Below are 18033 nucleotides of genomic sequence, written 5' to 3'. Positions count from 1 at the left end.
ACACTGACACGAGCACTGAGGAGGTCAGAGCTCTCTCTCCTCCCTCCCTCTCTCCTTTCCCACACTGACACGAGCACTGAGGAGGTCAGAGCTATGTATGGGAAGTGCAATGGTCGAATGATATCTCCCACCTTTCCCACACTGACACGAGATGATATCTCCCACCTTTCCCACACTGACACGAATGATATCTCCCACCTTTCCCACACTGACACGAGATGATATCTCCCACCTTTCCCACACTGACACGAGATGATATCTCCCACCTTTCCCACACTGACACGAATGATATCTCCCACCTTTCCCACACTGACACGAATGATATCTCCCACCTTTCCCACACTGACACGAGTGATATCTCCCACCTTTCCCACACTGACACGAGTGATATCTCCCACCTTTCCCACACTGACACGAGCACTGAGGAGGTCAGAGCTCTCTCTCCTCCCTCCCTCTCTCCTTTCCCACACTGACACGAGCACTGAGGAGGTCAGAGCTCTCTCTCCTCCCTCCCTCTCTCCTTTCCCACACTGACACGAGCACTGAGGAGGTCAGAGCTCTCTCTCTCCTCGCTCCCTCTCTCCTTTCCCACACTGACACGAGCACTGAGGAGGTCAGAGCTCTCTCTCCTTCCTCCCTCTCTCCTTTCCCACACTGACACGAGCACTGAGGAGGTCAGAGCTCTCTCTCCTCCCTCCCTCTCTCCTTTCCCACACTGACACGAGCACTGAGGAGGTCAGAGCTCTCTCTCCTCCCTCCCTCTCTCCTTTCCCACACTGACACGAGCACTGAGGAGGTCAGAGCTCTCTCTCTCCTTCCTCCCTCCCACCTTTCCCACACTGACACGAGCACTGAGGAGGTCAGAGCTCTCTCTCTCCTTCCTCCCTCTCTCCTTTCCCACACTGACACGAGCACTGAGGAGGTCAGTGCTCTCTCTCTCCTCCCTCCCTCTCTCCTTTCCCACACTGACACGAGCACTGAGGAGGTCAGAGCTCTCTCTCCTCCCTCCCTCTCTCCTTTCCCACACTGACACGAGCACTGAGGAGGTCAGAGCTCTCTCTCCTCGCTCCCTCTCTCCTTTCCCACACTGACACGAGCACTGAGGAGGTCAGAGCTCTCTCTCCTTCCTCCCTCTCTCCTTTCCCACACTGACACGAGCACTGAGGAGGTCAGAGCTCTCTCTCCTTCCTCCCTCTCTCCTTTCCCACACTGACACGAGCACTGAGGAGGTCAGAGCTCTCTCTCCTCCCTCCCTCTCTCCTTTCCCACACTGACACGAGCACTGAGGAGGTCAGAGCTCTCTCTCCTCCCTCCCTCTCTCCTTTCCCACACTGACACGAGCACTGAGGAGGTCAGAGCTCTCTCTCTCCTTCCTCCCTCCCACCTTTCCCACACTGACACGAGCACTGAGGAGGTCAGAGCTCTCTCTCTCTCCTTCCTCCCTCTCTCCTTTCCCACACTGACACGAGCACTGAGGAGGTCAGTGCTCTCTCTCTCCTCCCTCCCTCTCTCCTTTCCCACACTGACACGAGCACTGAGGAGGTCAGAGCTCTCTCTCCTCCCTCCCTCTCTCCTTTCCCACACTGACACGAGCACTGAGGAGGTCAGAGCTCTCTCTCCTCCCTCCCTCTCTCCTTTCCCACACTGACACGAGCACTGAGGAGGTCAGAGCTATGTATGGGAAGTGCAATGGTCGAATGATATCTCCCACCTTTCCCACACTGACACGAGATGATATCTCCCACCTTTCCCACACTGACACGAATGATATCTCCCACCTTTCCCACACTGACACGAGATGATATCTCCCACCTTTCCCACACTGACACGAGATGATATCTCCCACCTTTCCCACACTGACACGAATGATATCTCCCACCTTTCCCACACTGACACGAATGATATCTCCCACCTTTCCCACACTGACACGAGTGATATCTCCCACCTTTCCCACACTGACACGAGTGATATCTCCCACCTTTCCCACACTGACACGAGCACTGAGGAGGTCAGAGCTCTCTCTCCTCCCTCCCTCTCTCCTTTCCCACACTGACACGAGCACTGAGGAGGTCAGAGCTCTCTCTCTCCTCTCGCTCCCTCTCTCCTTTCCCACACTGACACGAGCACTGAGGAGGTCAGCTCTCTCTCCTCCCTCCCTCTCTCCTTTCCCACACTGACACGAGCACTGAGGAGGTCAGAGCTCTCTCTCCTCCCTCCCTCTCTCCTTTCCCACACTGACACGAGCACTGAGGAGGTCAGAGCTCTCTCTCTCCTCTCGCTCCCTCTCTCCTTTCCCACACTGACACGAGCACTGAGGAGGTCAGCTCTCTCTCCTCCCTCCCTCTCTCCTTTCCCACACTGACACGAGCACTGAGGAGGTCAGAGCTCTCTCTCCTCCCTCCCTCTCTCCTTTCCCACACTGACACGAGCACTGAGGAGGTCAGAGCTCTCTCTCTCCTCGCTCCCTCTCTCCTTTCCCACACTGACACGAGCACTGAGGAGGTCAGAGCTCTCTCTCCTTCCTCCCTCTCTCCTTTCCCACACTGACACGAGCACTGAGGAGGTCAGAGCTCTCTCTCCTCCCTCCCTCTCTCCTTTCCCACACTGACACGAGCACTGAGGAGGTCAGAGCTCTCTCTCCTCCCTCCCTCTCTCCTTTCCCACACTGACACGAGCACTGAGGAGGTCAGAGCTCTCTCTCTCCTTCCTCCCTCCCACCTTTCCCACACTGACACGAGCACTGAGGAGGTCAGAGCTCTCTCTCTCCTTCCTCCCTCTCTCCTTTCCCACACTGACACGAGCACTGAGGAGGTCAGTGCTCTCTCTCTCCTCCCTCCCTCTCTCCTTTCCCACACTGACACGAGCACTGAGGAGGTCAGAGCTCTCTCTCCTCCCTCCCTCTCTCCTTTCCCACACTGACACGAGCACTGAGGAGGTCAGAGCTCTCTCTCCTCCCTCCCTCTCTCCTTTCCCACACTGACACGAGCACTGAGGAGGTCAGAGCTCTCTCTCCTCCCTCCCTCTCTCCTTTCCCACACTGACACGAGCACTGAGGAGGTCAGAGCTCTCTCTCCTCCCTCCCTCTCTCCTTTCCCACACTGACACGAGCACTGAGGAGGTCAGAGCTCTCTCTCCTCCCTCCCTCTCTCCTTTCCCACACTGACACGAGCACTGAGGAGGTCAGAGCTCTCTCTCCTCCCTCCTCCCTTCCATTCCCTTCCTCCCTTTTCCTGTCCCTCCCTCTCGCCACTGACGTGAGCGGGTGAGTGAGGACGTGAGTAGATTAGTACTCCCTTCCTCCCCTCCTTACTCCCTTTCTTTCTCCCTCCCTCTGTCCACAAGGTGAGCAGGTGAGTACTGAGGTGAGCAGGTGAGTAGGTACTGAGGTGAGCAGGTGAGTAGGTACTGAGGTGAGCAGGTGAGTAGGTACCGAGGTGAGCGGGTGAGTACTGACGTGAGCAGGTGAGTAGGTACTGAGGTGAGCAGGTGAGTACCGAGGTGAGCGGGTGAGTACTGACGTGAGCAGGTGAGTAGGTACTGACGTGAGCAGAATAGTACTGAGGTGAGCAGAATAGTACTGAGGTGAGCAGAATAGTACTGACGTGAGCAGGTGAGTACTGAGGTTAGCAGGTGAGTACTGACGTGAGCAGGTGAGTAGGTACTGAGGTGAGCAGGTGAGTAGGTACTGAGGTGAGCGGGTGAGTACTGACGTGAGCAGGTGAGTAGGTACCGAGGTGAGCGGGTGAGTACTGACGTGAGCAGGTGAGTAGGTACTGAGGTGAGCAGGTGAGTACCGAGGTGAGCGGGTGAGTACTGACGTGAGCAGGTGAGTACTGATGTTAGCAGGTGAGTACTGAGGTGAGCAGGTGAGTAGGTACTGAGGTGAGCGGGTGAGTACTGAGGTGAGCAGGTGAGTACCGAGGTGAGCGGGTGAGTACTGACGTGAGCAGGTGAGTAGGTACCGAGGTGAGCGGGTGAGTACTGACGTGAGCAGGTGAGTGGTGTCGCGGGAGATCTGGAACAGCTTGCGGCTGCCGTAGTCCTTGAAGTTGAGCAGCGCCTGCTGGATCTCCTCGGCCGGGCTGACGGTGGCCTGGTTCTCCGCCGACCACGTCTCGATGTACACCAGCGAGATGCGCGTGTTCAGCGTCTTGTAGTACTGAAACGGAGCGGACCGTCAGCAGTGGCGCAGCCAGAACTCTGGCGACGGGGGTGAGAGACGTTCGCGATGGGCCCCCCAGCAAAGTGGGCCCCCTCAACCTAATGGGGGCCCCTTACCAACAACGAAAGGTCAGATCATTGTCCTGATCATTACCAGCCAAATCGGGGAAAAGAACAAATATCTCTTGATCTGAAGAGGCACGTAAAAAACAACAGCATATTTACAGAAACACGACCATTCTGCCCATATTTGATGGACAGAGTGCAATTGATGGCCAGCGGCCGCTCAAATGGGTCGGGCTAGGTCAAAAAGCTTTTAAAAAAGCTCAACATCAGTTTTTCAACTCGGTATTAGGTACTTTTGATATAGGAGACGAGGTAGAGTAATGAAATTGTCTTGAAGGTGTTAATCATCCATACGGATCAGTTGATGACCATCATGAACTTCTCAAGTAAAGGCATGACCTTGATCTGCGGTCACATTTTGAAGTTGAAGTTTTTATGTGAAATTATAGGTGTTAACATTCGATGCATGTTAACGAAAGAATGATGACAAAGTAAATGTCTCATAATTTTTCTCACCAAAGTTCTTGCAAAAATTCTTAGCAAAACTATTTTTGTAAAATGCGACTATTTAGATGGTTTTGCCCTCTGCTCTGTTGCCAAACCATTGACATGAGGCATTGAGGTCAAATAGTCTTAAATGCGAAAGCGTTTTGAAAGGCCTATCGAATGAGTTGTTCCGCGAAGCTCTAGCTCTTTGGTTCACGAGTTATACGGTTATTTGTGAAAATATAAAAAACAAGAATATTTTCGTCGTAATCTTGTCTTTGTGTTTATCATAATTTTATCATAATTTCATCTTCAATAACCTCAGCGATGACCTAATCGAAAAATGACCTTTACGATTCTGAAGCATCCTACAGCTATCTGTTGCTTTTCTCGTCTTTGACTCTTTCTAGCCTTCTTAAATTATGATCGGGTTTGGCCGATACGCCCCCCCCCCTCCCATGGCTGATTGCACGCGTTAGAGAGCTATCGAACCCACTTTCAGCGCGCTATAGCTTTATATGTCCTCGAGTGTCGAATTAGGCGAAACTTTTCCTTCGATGAACATGATAACGTGGGCTTTGGTCTGAACTGCAACATGACTGAAGTAATTTCTCCATGATTTTCGACGCTCTTTAGAAAGCCGCCTACCGCCGCACTTGTCGCTACGTGACCCTGGAGTCAGGTTAGAAGGGAATATTCAAACACCCCTCAGGGGCGTAAAACTGGAAAGCCTGGGGCCCTGCTCTGCGGGGCGCGGTCGAGCTAGGCTAGAGCCAGTTCGGGATGTTTACAAGCCCACGTAAAGCCCTCAAGAATCTGCATAGAGCACAGGCCTTCCAAGACTTGGGGGTTTAGATATCAACAATCGACATGGTCTTTTGAGACCTGCGTGGTGGCTATCAGAGGTCGGTGGGCCCCTCAAAAGCCGGTGCAGGACCCTCAGGTGTCAGTTTGGAGCCATTATGGACCGGTGTGGAGTCCTGATGAATGCCTAGGCGTCAAACCCCTAGACGTCAGGGTGGGGCCGGGCGGTGAGGCAGGCACAGGCCTGAAGAGAAGAGGATTTTTCAGATGTCGGCTTGGCATCTTAAGGGCCCTGCATGGCTTTCTCAGAGGCTGACATAGCGTACTGCGGGAGCTCCATGAGCCTCAAAAACCTCTCTGGGCCCCCTTACGCCTGGGGTAGGCTTCCTGAAGCGTAAAATCTCTGAGTCTTGAGATGGGCCCATTAGACATTGTTTCGGAGGATCCCGAAACCGGGTTTCGTGTGAAATGTCACGCGATGTTAATTTTGTAGAAAAGGTTGTTGAACTCAGTTTGAAAAAGAGAACAAGTGGACTTTGAGAGTGCTTGAATGTTTTTTGGAAAGTGCAGTGAATAAACTGTGAATTTTACACTGCAGCTTCAACCATTGATAACTGAGAACGATCATAAAGAATAAAGAATTTGTTAAGATCAGTAACGTAAAGAATGTGCTTATCATATTAAAGAATTGATCTGATCAAAGAACGTAACATACTGACAAACCATTGACTTTGCTTGGATCGGTAACGTAGAGATGGCACATAAAGAATCTGGTCTTTTCAAATATTAACTGAAACATTAGGCACAATGAAGTTAACATAAATACACAACGCGACGATTAGAACTCCAGAACAGACGTGAACTGGGCCATCAATATACATGTGGTGAGTTGACCTGTATCTAACATGATATCGGCTCAATCAGGATTGGGATAGGCCCTCTCAGACCCAGACCACGCACGGAGTACGGACCCTCCCACACATAGGATGATCCTTTCATTCCTGGGATGAGTCTTCTCAGGCCTGAACTGGGCCCTCTCAGACCTGAAATGGGCCCCTCTCAGGCCTGAAGTGGACCCTCTCAGGCCTCAAATAGGTCCTCTAGGGTCTGAAATGGGCCCTCTCAGGCCTGACATTAGCCCTCTTAGACCTGAAATGGGCCCCTCTCAGGCCTCAAATAGGACCTCAAGCGCCTGAAATGGGCCCTCTCATGCCTGACATTAGCCCTCTCAGACCTGAAATGGACCCTCTCAGACCTGAAATGGGCCCCCTCAGCCCGGAAATGGTCCCTATCATGTCGAAAAAGGGCCCCCTCATACCGTAACTGGGCCCTCTCAGGTCTGAAATGGTGCCTCTTATGCCTGAAATGGGCCCCTCTCAGGCCTCAAACGGACCCTCTCTGGCCTCAAACGGGCCCTCTCTGGCCCCAAACAGGCCCTCTAGGGCATGAAATGGGCCCTCTCAAGCTTGAAATGGGCCCCCTCAGGCCTGAAATGGCCCCCCTTAGGCCTGAAATGGACCCCTCTCAGGCCTGAAATGGGCCCTATCAGGCCTCAAACATGCCCTCTAGGGCATGAAATGGGCCCCTTCAGGCCTGAAATGGGCCCTCACAAGCATCAAATCGGCCCTCTCAGGCCTGAAATGGGCCCCTCTCAAGCCTCAAACAGGCCCTCTAGGGCCTGAAATGGGCCCTCTCAAGCTTCAACTGGGCCCTTCAGGCCTGAAATGGGCCCTCACAGACCTGAAATGGGCCCTCTCAGGCCTGAAATGGCCCTCTCCATGGAACGGACCCTCCTAGGCCTTCGATTAGTTCAATCGGGCCTTGGATGTACCCCCTTAAATCATAAAATGGGACTATAAATCCTAAAGGGGGGGGGGGGCTATCAGGCCTGAAAACTGTTTTTCAGTCCTATGACGGACCTTGACATTAGTGACAAAAAATTGTCAGGCTGCATAACGTTACAGTTCGAATCGACGGTGGGCCCCTAAGATAAGAGACGGGGGTGAGATCTCACCCCTTTCACCCCCCCTGGCTGCGCCACTGACCGTCAGCACCCCGCCCGGCCTGCAGTTACCAGGACGGGCGCACTCGCCCGCTGCAGTGGGCAGTCGCGATGGAGCAAGCTGTAACTGGATGCATTAGGTCATGTAACGTTCCGACTAAGGCACCTTGTAAATGGGCTTTTCGGGTTAAAGCGCCTTGTAACTGAGTTTTAGCTGACCACGGAAGCTGTAAAATGTGCGCTCGTCGTACAAGTGCAGCGTACCGCTCCGAAATGCACAGAGTTGTAAACGCGGCACTCAAACGCCAGGCACCTATTGGATACTTAGATAAAACTTTAGGGATTGATCTCGTGTATAAATGGGAACTAACAACGAGTCACTGAAAAGACCCTCTTTGGTGCATTTATAACAGGGACTGAGGAGATGCAGGTGTCGGGTATTTTCAGTTCCTCTAATTGACGAGGAGGTCAATGACGATTGAAATGACGGTGAAGCCAAGCCGTGTTAAAAGTTGCCTGAAAACTGGGCTTTGCCGATAATTCAGTTAATTACCGACAATTTTCCGCCAATGCAATCTAAGACATCAAATGGTGCAATGCGCAACAAACGTTCAAACTAGATAGGATAATGAAAATGTTGTATTTGGACGAATGCCAGCTAGCTTATTCGTTATATCGTTTATTCCATTCACCATACTTAATTTACACTAAAAAATCGGTGATGCATATTGGTGAGGTAAGGGAGCGCTCTGCTACCGACATTACAGTGCAGATGTGAGGGCACTTGTGACTTCCTTTCTAAGCTGTAAATTTGCAAACCTCATTGGTAAGTGGTAAACATTTTTTCGACTTAGCATCTTGAGCTAAGACATTCAGCGGCTAGCAGCCAACCATTAGTTATGGTTGTAAAAGTTCAAGGTGCTTCTTCAGTTCAATATCTATTTCTTCTCAAGCCTTGACCGGAGCACGTAAACAAAACAGCACAGAACACGAGCTTTGATACGCTGATCAGGGCACCGAACTTGGCAAAATCTACATATTGCGAAAGGAAGAGACTTTTTCAAATGCTTGTTTACCTCGTTCCGGTGCTTCCAACGTTGTTTACCCCGTTAAAAGTCAGATAATTGATTGCACAAGCCGTCTATTTTCTCAGTTCCGGAAAATAAGTGCGCTGTGATGAACAGCTGTGACGTTTTGCCTGCATTCAAAAGTTTCGGGGAGGAGGGGAGCCCGGAGGTGTGCTCGGAGGAGACCGGGGAGCCCGGATGTGTGCTCGGAGGAGACCGGGGAGCCCGGTGGTCTACTCGGAGGAGACCGGGGAGCCCGGTGGTCTACTTGGAGGAGACCGGGGAGCCCGAAGGTCTACTCGGAGGAGACCGCGGAGCTCGGTGGTCTACTCGGGGCGGTGACTGGACTACCGGACAGTGGACTGCTCTGCGGTGTCGCTGTGAACCGCGCTATGCAACCGGCGGTGCTGCCCGTGGGCCGCGCGTGCTTGCTCTGCGGTGTCGCTGTGAACTGCGCCTGCTCCGCGGTGTCGCTGTGGGCCGCGCTGCGGTGTCGCCGTGTGCACTGAAAGCATTTTTACACTCACATCGCCGTATTAACACCACCTAAAGGTGTAAATAGCAGACTGAGCACTATACGCAGGTCTATAACACGGCAATTACGCTTAGAAACTGATCAAAGCGAAATTACACCTCGTTGGTGTGCAAATCACACTCATACAACACCTTATGGAAGTGCAATTCTGAACTTTAACACCTAACTTTTGTTCATTTACGAATAACACCTTCCTGTAGAGTAGATGATCGCGCTTCATGTGTGCTGTGTTATTGACAAAGGATCCTTGATCTGCGATTGCCGCATTTTTGTTTTGGCTCAACACTGCTCTGAAGTGTAATGTACCGGACGGCAAAGGCGCATGCGCGCGACGCCGCTCGCACCCACGCGGCTTTCAGTGCGCCATTGTGCTTCAACGAACGTGGTTGTTAGTGTGCTGAGCTGGTGTGACTATTGAGCATTGAGGAAGACCCACCTGCTCCGGAACGGGTAAGTAGGTGACAGCATTTTCGAGATTATACTTTTTCTCGAAAAATTAGGTCGTGCGCGTGATTTCCAAAGCTAATTTGTAATGCAGGGATGGCAAAAATGAGGCGCGCCGCGGTGCTGGCTCTGCTCTGCTTCTCCTGATATTTATGGCACTATAGGGTTATTGGTTTTTGCTTCATCCTTGTTTAATACTAGAACTTCGTGAAATTTTTACGTTTGGAGACCTTCAGTGACCTCAGCAATGACCTGTTCAAAAAATGACCTGAATGATTCTGAACGATCTATAACGAGCTCTGTTGCTTTTGTCTGCGTCTTAGCTATACTTTCTATAGATAACCTGGTGTGCTCCCCTCCCCCCATGGCAAAGTTGGCTGAGAGGCCCATCCGGGCGCGGGTTAAACTTTCTTGCAGCGGCAAGTATGAGTAATTTCGCTTCCCATGTGTGCTTCAGAGGAGGAACTCGAACACCTTCTACTCGAGATGCGTGAGGAGCAGGTCGTTTTTGGCCCTGCGACAACGAACGGACCGTCCACCATCGCAGATGGCGCACTTTGGGTCGAAAGGGAGAAGATCGCCAAATTCCAAACAATGGCGAACATGCAGGACGAGCTGTCCATCACGAACATCGCTATCTTTTTCGAGCGCGCTCGAAGGCGCTGGACTCGAACGCCTAGCCCCGGTTCATATCTGCAGAGGACTCGCCGTTTCATGTACTTGTTGCACGGATCAACGTCCAATAAATGTTAAAATATTCTGACATTATACTGGTGTTTATTCTTTGTAAAGAGCGTGAGCGCGACCGATGCAGGGGAAAGGGGGGAAGAAAGGGGAAGGGGATCTGGAATCAACAACACCCGAAATCGGATCGATATATACACTCGGAAGGCGTGCTCTGCTCTAGGTGTAACACTACAGTAAAAGGTCAATCACGAGTGTACCCGCCTTTTTCATCCGCCTGGAGAGTGTAAACGTGCAAAGTCAACGCCCCGGGCGAGTGTCTTGTTACACTTTATTTGAGTGTAAATATTACACCTCAGACGAGGGCAAAAAACGCAGAATTTCAGCTACACCCTCCTGAGGTGTTTACACCCGAGGAAGGAGTAAAAAAGTTTTCAGTGTGGGCCGCGCCGGGCGCCGGGCGCCGCTGATCAAAGTGGAGTGGCCGCTCAGCAGGGACCCAGCAGGGTGCCAAATCACTGCCCTCAATCAGCAGATGGGAGAGGGCGGCGGGTGCCGCGGGCGCCGCCACACAAAGGGCGCCGTGCCCGTGTGAACGGGTCATTTTCCGGCCCGTCTCCGGACGGCGGCGACTGTCCGGACACGATTTGCAGTCGGCTGGCAGTCGCCAACGGCGCCACTCTCGTAAATGGTTAATTTCTAGCGGCGCCGCGCGCGGCTCTCGGTGCCGCGCAGATGGGGCGTGGCTGCCGGCGGCGGACGAGCCGCTGTCCGCCGGTCGATACCGGCCGCCGCCGCCGGCGCGGCTGCGTATCTTGGGACCGAGGTGCGCGCCGGTCGGCCGGCGGAGCGCGTGAGCTACCTGTCGACGGCGCCTCCTCTGCCGACTGCCATCGACCGGCGCGCCGCAGCCGGCCTCCGCCGACCGGCCGCTCTGTTTTCTCTAACAACGCGAGAAAACGGCGAGCGGCAGCGGCCGATATTTGTCCGGCGCGAAACAGGAACGGACAACGACGGCCCTCCGCGCGCGGAACAGGCGGCGGCTGACACTCCTCCCGGCGCGAAACAGGTGCCTGGCCGGAGGACGAGGGGGGACTGGGGCTGGGCTGGTCGGGTGCAGCCGAGACGGTGGACGGGGCGCCGTCATAGCCGGCTGGACATCCCAGAGTCTGGACGACAAATAATCCTACACGGAGCGGTGCGCGCCTACTGAACCACATCGGACCAGTCCTCCCTCGGCAGAGGAATGCTCCTCCACACCAGAGGGCTGCCCCTCCCGCCGAAGGACCAGCCTCCGCACTGGACCCGTCCTTCCCGATAACTCGCTAGACCCGTCCTCATTCACCAGCGGATCGGGGACCAGACGTTTCCCACAGGACCAGTCCCTTCCCACAGGGGACAGTCCTCCCTCACCGAACCCAGTGATCCCATTATACCCAATCTTACCAATGCCGTGGATAGGATTTGGCAGCACTAGCCGGAGTTACCGGCAATAATATGCAATGTATTCTTTTTATTTACGTCCAGCTAATCTCGCCGAATGTGTTTGGTGGCGCGAATGATTATGAATGTTACCTGAATGAATGAATACATGAATGGTGAATACTGGTGAATGTTCCCAAATGCCGTGAATGCGCATTCCCATTTAGGTCCCAGTCGCCCAAGGACCAGGTCCCGGTCGCCAAAGGACCAAGTCCCGCCCGCCCAAGGACAAGGTCCCGCCTACCAAAGGACCACCAGACTCTCACCTGGTCGGCGATGTTCACTATTTGGATGGCGTCGTGGATAACGCTCTCCCGGGTGGAGGCGTTACGCAGGTCAAACTGAAATCACACACGACACAGGTCACTGCCGACATTGATGATAACATGCACAACGAGATGATGTCGAGTAAAGAGATAATCTAGCATCTTTACGACGCATGTGATGATATTTGAATGCGAAGCACGCTACTGTGGCAGTGTGGATTATGCCTAATTAATTAAGCAAATGCACTATTGTGTCATAAAAACGGGCAAACATCTAACGTAAATGTTGACCATTGAGTAGATCGTCAGGTCTACTGCCGAGCTGCTCAATGCTCTTACTCGCGTGTTTCCACCAATCAGCTTCACCTTCAATGCTCGAAATGCTCAAATGAACAAGACAGCAGCGTAAAGACCAGCAGATATCTCACTAACACAGGCAATGAGACTATGTACAGGCACCACGGGAGGACCACAGACAGCCCCGGACGGCAGGACGGCGGCAGACTCAGTCCCAGGGCCTGCCTCACGCCCACCAGGTCTTCCGCACGTCCACCAGCTCTCACCATGGCCTCCCGCACGTCCACCAGCTCTCACCATGGCCTCCCGCACGTCCACCAGCTCTCACCATGGCCTCCCGCACGTCCACCAGCTCTCACCATGGCCTTGTCGAGCACCAGCGCCAGCTCGATGTGCTTGGTGACCATGCGGACGTCTCTGGGCGCGCGCGGCGCCTGGCCGGCCCACTCGGGCGGCGGCACGTCCGATAGGTCGCGGTAGTTGCGCAGGCCCCACTCGTACATGCGCGTGTTGGCGCACGCCTGGGTGGTCAGGCTGGGCGCCTCGTACACCAGGTGCGGGTGCTTCGACTGCCGGCACACGGCACATGACACGTCAGGGCCGCGCGACGGGACTGCACGTCACACGGCGGAGCGGGTCAGCGGGGGAGCACGGCATACGGCGTGTCACGGCGGCTCAGCGGGAGAGCCCGGCTTTGGGATACGGTTTGGGGAGCTCTGTTTGGGGCACGGCCAGGGGGGCGAGATTTGGGCTGCGTGGTTTTCCTTATTGAAGCTTTATTTATACAAAGCAGACCACAACAGCCACATATCAGTAAGATCGGCACAAAGCGTCACGCAAAGGCCGCAGTGGCAGAATGCAAAACCCGAGAGCGGCAGCGCCCCTGCGCGGCGGGCCGGAGCAGCCGCCGGAGGCGCGCACTGCCCCGCCCCACCGCCTAACCAACCCACCAACCCACTGACCCACCGCCCCACCGCCCCACTGACCCACCGTCCCACCGACCCACCAGGCTCGGAAACCAGCGAGAACCCACGGCGGACGGAAGCAGCCCGGGGTGCGCCCCGTCCCACCGATCGAACCCCGAAAATCCAGCGACGGCGCAGCCGACAGAGACAGTGAGTATGTCACTTATCTATCATATACGCATTATACACTCACTTTGAGGTGTATAGGGCCTTTAAATTGTGGATAAATTAGTTTGCTGTTGTTGCAAATTAATTAAAGCTCACTTATAAACTATTTCATAAACAGCTTAAATGAACAGTAGGCGGACGCCATTTATAATCGTGCCGCGTGCTAAGCACCAGAATAAGAAAGCTGTGACAAAGTTGGCCTACATACTTAACTTTGAACTCCTGTCTCTTGTCGAACGGTTTGCTCATAAACGGCTATTGATCGTCTGTGGTAATTACCCAGCCCTGTACTTAGCCGAACTAAGTTAGGAGTTTTCTACGGGCCTGTTCTGAATTCATTGAAGTTTCATCAGTTCCAAAGCCTGCGATCCATGCTGGTAAGGAGCCAAGAGAAGTTTGTCCGAGCCTTGGGAGACTTTCCGCCAGCTATATTTGCCCTGAGATTTGTAGCGATTTTCCAACAAAGACGTGCCACACAGGCTGGATACCAACTCCATCTGGGATCAATGGCCAGCGCCATTTCTCCTTCGCTGAGCAGAGAACAAGAACTAGAGGAAAACCTCCAGATCGTCAGCTTAGGATCGGGAGAGGTTCACTCCTATCGCTTCCACATAGAGCTGATTTAAAAAGGAACAGAAACACCCTAAACGGCTGCTCCCATTTTTCAGGGAGGGAGAGAGAAAGAGGGGAGGGGGAGAGAGGCGACGTGTTTGATCATTGCGCGGACCTGCGGCCGGCCAGAGGTGAACTGGCACTAACCATGGGTCCAGTCAACGCCGTCCAGTCTCGGTCGCGGCTGGCCGGGCTACAGTCGGAATCGCGGCGGGCCGGGCTGGGTCGGCGCGCGGCCGCCATTCCCTGTCGATCGTAGCCGGCGGCAATTACCGACACGGCGCGGCGCGAGCGTGCCGGAAAGGCGGCGCCAATCGCTCATCACGGCTGACGGATGGTCGCACCGGGCCGGCCTCGTCAGCGGTCCGGGCCGTCCCGGTCTGTGGTACTGTCCTCTGGCCTCTGCGGACATCGGTCTGTGTGTACAGACCCCTGCGGACACTGGTCTGCCGTACAGTCCCCTCCGGACACCGGTCTGCCGTACAGTCCCCTCCGGACACCGGTCTGTGGTACTGTCTCCTCCAGACACCGGCTCTGTCGTACTATCCTCTCCCCTCCGGACACTGGTCTGCCGTACTGTCTCCTCAAGACACCGGTCTGTGGTACTGTCTCCTCCAGACACCGGCTCTGTCGTACTATCCTCTCCCCTCCGGACACTGGTCTGTCATACTGTCCTGTCTCGTTGTCCCGTGCACATAACCGCAGGTTGTTTGAAAAGACAAACACTATTCGTTAGAATTGTGTTTTTCTATTGAAAAACAGCCGGAGCAGTTCGAGGTTGGGGGTGTTTTCCATACTTGCCTGAGATTGGTAGGTACAACTTGAGCGGGGTCTAATAGTTGTCAGGAGAAGAGGCCAAAACTAGAAGAAACATTGCTCTTGGACAATTATTATGACAATTTGTAGCCGTCCTTATTTGATGTAATGCGTTTGCACCAGGAAAAAAATAACAAAAATGAAACGTCCCAGAGGAAAGCAAAATCGAGGAAAAAGAAGTAAAGTCGTGCTAACGCTAAGAATAGCTAAGAATTGCAGTGTTTTTTAGCAGCAGTCTCTGGAGAGTCTGTATTGCAAACATTAACAGTGTTTAAAGTACACAACGTAGGCAGTTCGTAGTTAAAAGGTCTGTAACGGGGAACGAGTCCGTACCGAGAGCTGCCTGCAGCGCAGGGCCTGTACCGCGGACAATCTGTACCGCGGACAGTATGTACCGCGGACAGTGTGTACCGCGGACAGAGTCCGTACCGCGGACAGTCCCGAGTCCGTACCGCGGGCAGTCCCGAGTCCGTACCGCGGTCAGTCTGTACCGCGGACAGTATGTACCGCGGACAGTGTGTACCGCGGACAGTCCCGAGTCCGTACCGCGGACAATCCGTATCGTGGGCAGAGCCAGTACGGCGGGCAGAGTCCGTACCGCGGCGGACAGAGTGCCGAGTCCGCACTGTTCGGCGGCCCGCTCTCGGCGGCGCCGGCCGGCCGTCTCGTCGCGCGCTGATTGCGCGTCAGTCACAGTGGAGCCCACCTGGAGAGCCAGCGCCGCGCTCCTCGCCGGCCCAATCAGACCTTATTGAGGCAATTCGCCGGCCGAGCGCGCCGCCTCGCTCGATACCTACCGCCCTGCCGGGGTGTCAACGTCTCATAAGCGCGCATTCAGCCGGCCGCCGGCCGATTGGCGCCGCGGAGCTGCCGGGGCCGCCGGCCGAAGCTGCTGTGGCCGCCGGCCGGGGCTGCTGTGGGCTGCTGTGGGCTGCTGTGGCTTGTGGGGCTGTTGTGGGGATGCTATTGGGCTGCTGCAGGGCTACTGTGGCCGAAGACCGGGCTGCTGTGACCGCCCCAGGCACGTGGTTGCGGCACGTAGCCCCGCAATACCGGCAGAGTCGCTTTAATACAGGCAGAGTCGCTGTGATTAGGCAGAGTCGCTGTGATACAGGCTGAGTGGCCGTGTTTGCGGCCGGGTCTGCTGTGCCGGCGGCGGCGCCGGCGCCGTCTGTGTGCCGGCTCCGGCGCAGATGTAGCCCCTCTGTTGGCGCCCGGCGTCAGCCTGTTTGTCCTCCCGACACGCGAACAAACAATCCGACTGTTGAAGGAAGCACCATGAGCGTCCACCGCCGACGGCGGCGGCCGGCCGGCAAAACCACTGCAGGTCGACTCACTTCAGCCCGGCCGGCCCCGGCCACCCGTCTTATTTAACGAAGGCAGATAACTCAGGAAATATTTTCGCGGTACTTTACATGTTAGCGACTACCGACTACCAACAGCCGACGATTCACTAAGCATGTGTGCATTTTGCAATGTGCATAGATTCGAGTGGTTGATTGATTTCAATGCATCTCGAGACAGCTGAATTTGTAACGGCCCTATGATCTCTTAAAGGGACAGTATCACCATTTTGATGAAATTTGACATTGCATAGGCCCCACCTTTCTGGTCCGGGAACTGAAGACCGATCCTCGAAGCTCCACACCGTTATCCCGCTATCGCCGCTCAAAGTACGAAAGGTGTACTACACTTTGAATCGTGCTTCACTATCTTCACTGTTTAAATGTTTGCGCCGTTTTGAATTGACCGCCAGTAATAAAACTTTTACCCTGGTCATTTCATCAAATTTTATAAAGCCAAAACGTTTTTCGCACTTATTCATCACCGTTAAATTCATTAAATAGTCGTAGGCAATTTCCGCTGTTTCCTTCGGATTCTAGCGGCTCAACAAAGGAATTCCTCCAGCTTGAATCACAATCTCCCTCCAATGTATGACGTTTATCACGTGATTGTCACGTGATATTTTCTCCCATTGTCAATTGTCACGTCCAATTGTCACTCCCTCCAATTGTCACGTGATATTTTTATAGGCAATACCTAAGGCTACCTCTCCCTAAGGACAACTCAATCAGAAGAACGACCGCGTAAGCGTAGCGTCAATAATGTATTATCTGCGCCAGTTCTGTAGTAATTTTGCATGCTTCCAAACTGGCGGCCATGCTTGTATAGTGGTGGTTCGCTCATGAAAATGAATCATGAAAATGAAATGTGGTTGCAATATTTTTCACCGAGTTCGGTCCTCAAACTATGTTTTTCTGATTCAGAAAAATAAGAAATGCTAGTAAAAAAAAAATCAGCTCCATACATTGATTTTTTTTTCGATGATACTGTCCCTTTAAGTCGCCAGGAGCAGGGCGACAGGTTTTCATGAGCCAACCTCATGTCGCCGGGAGGGGGTCACTGTCCACTGACCGACATGTCGCCGGGAGGGGGCTGCACTGACCGACATGTCGCCGGGAATGTCACCGAGAGTTTGACATGTCGCCGAAAGGGGGCTGTACTGACCGACATGTCGCCGGGAGGGGGCTGCACTGACCGACATGTCGCCGCCGAAGAAGGGGTGGATGATGAAGGTCTCGTTGCCGATCTGAATGACGCCCGAGATGCCGTTGCAGGTCCGCATTGCGGCCACGGCGCCCGGGTAGCCGTGCACCGTGCCGTGGTAGTAGCAGTGCTCGATCTCCTGAGAAACAGACGCACAGACGCGCTCTGAGCGGCACTCATACACCGAGAAACACAGCGCACGGTACAGATTACTGGCTGATAGGGCAGGGTCTACTGACATTTCTCCACTTCACTGACATTGTTATTTGGCTCACTATTGGTATTTGTACACACATGACACAGCGCGCATCCCGGGTGGCGCAGCCGTCAAGCGCCATTGCAAACCAGGGCTGCGGAGTCGATTGATTTTTTTTTCTTTCGGTGACTCCGACACCAACCCCGACTCAGACTTTAAAAATTGACTCCGACTTCGACTCTGACTCCAGCTCAGACTCCGGACATTGCTCTTTAAGTCCATAAAATGAAAGTAAAGTTCATGTCGGATATCTTTTTATCTTACCTGAAACGACGCTTTGCCAGTTCCAAGGCCTTATATTGCAAATATACTTTTTAACTAGCATGCGGAAATGAAAAACAGATTCTGACGTGGCAACAGTCTTCAGTTTTTTTT

General features: G+C 53.8%; 1 protein-coding gene and 1 long non-coding RNA gene across 2 annotated transcripts in view; one reads left to right on the top strand and one right to left on the bottom strand.

The window, feature by feature from the left end:
- LOC122376039 (zinc metalloproteinase-disintegrin bilitoxin-1-like) overlaps window positions 1-18033 on the bottom strand; it is a gene marked incomplete at both ends in the record, with an annotated part of 58401 nt that overhangs the window by 10496 nt on the left and 29872 nt on the right. Inside the window, 4 exons of the mRNA XM_043355704.1 lie at window positions 3987-4159; window positions 11998-12072; window positions 12654-12863; window positions 17395-17541. Of these exons, the coding sequence (XP_043211639.1) occupies window positions 3987-4159; window positions 11998-12072; window positions 12654-12863; window positions 17395-17541 (605 nt within the window). The remainder of the gene's footprint in view (window positions 1-3986; window positions 4160-11997; window positions 12073-12653; window positions 12864-17394; window positions 17542-18033) is intronic.
- LOC122376040 lies at window positions 9094-10330 on the top strand. The gene is made up of 2 exons (XR_006255507.1): window positions 9094-9571; window positions 10023-10330. It is a non-coding gene; the product is annotated as an uncharacterized LOC122376040 (long non-coding RNA).

Source organism: Amphibalanus amphitrite, unplaced genomic scaffold, assembly GCF_019059575.1.
Source record: "Amphibalanus amphitrite isolate SeventyFive unplaced genomic scaffold, NRLGWU_Aamphi_draft 001992F_arrow, whole genome shotgun sequence".
NCBI lineage: Eukaryota > Metazoa > Arthropoda > Thecostraca > Balanomorpha > Balanidae > Amphibalanus > Amphibalanus amphitrite.
Note: the sequence above shows the minus strand (reverse complement) of the source record. Positions and strands in the feature narration are given on the sequence as shown.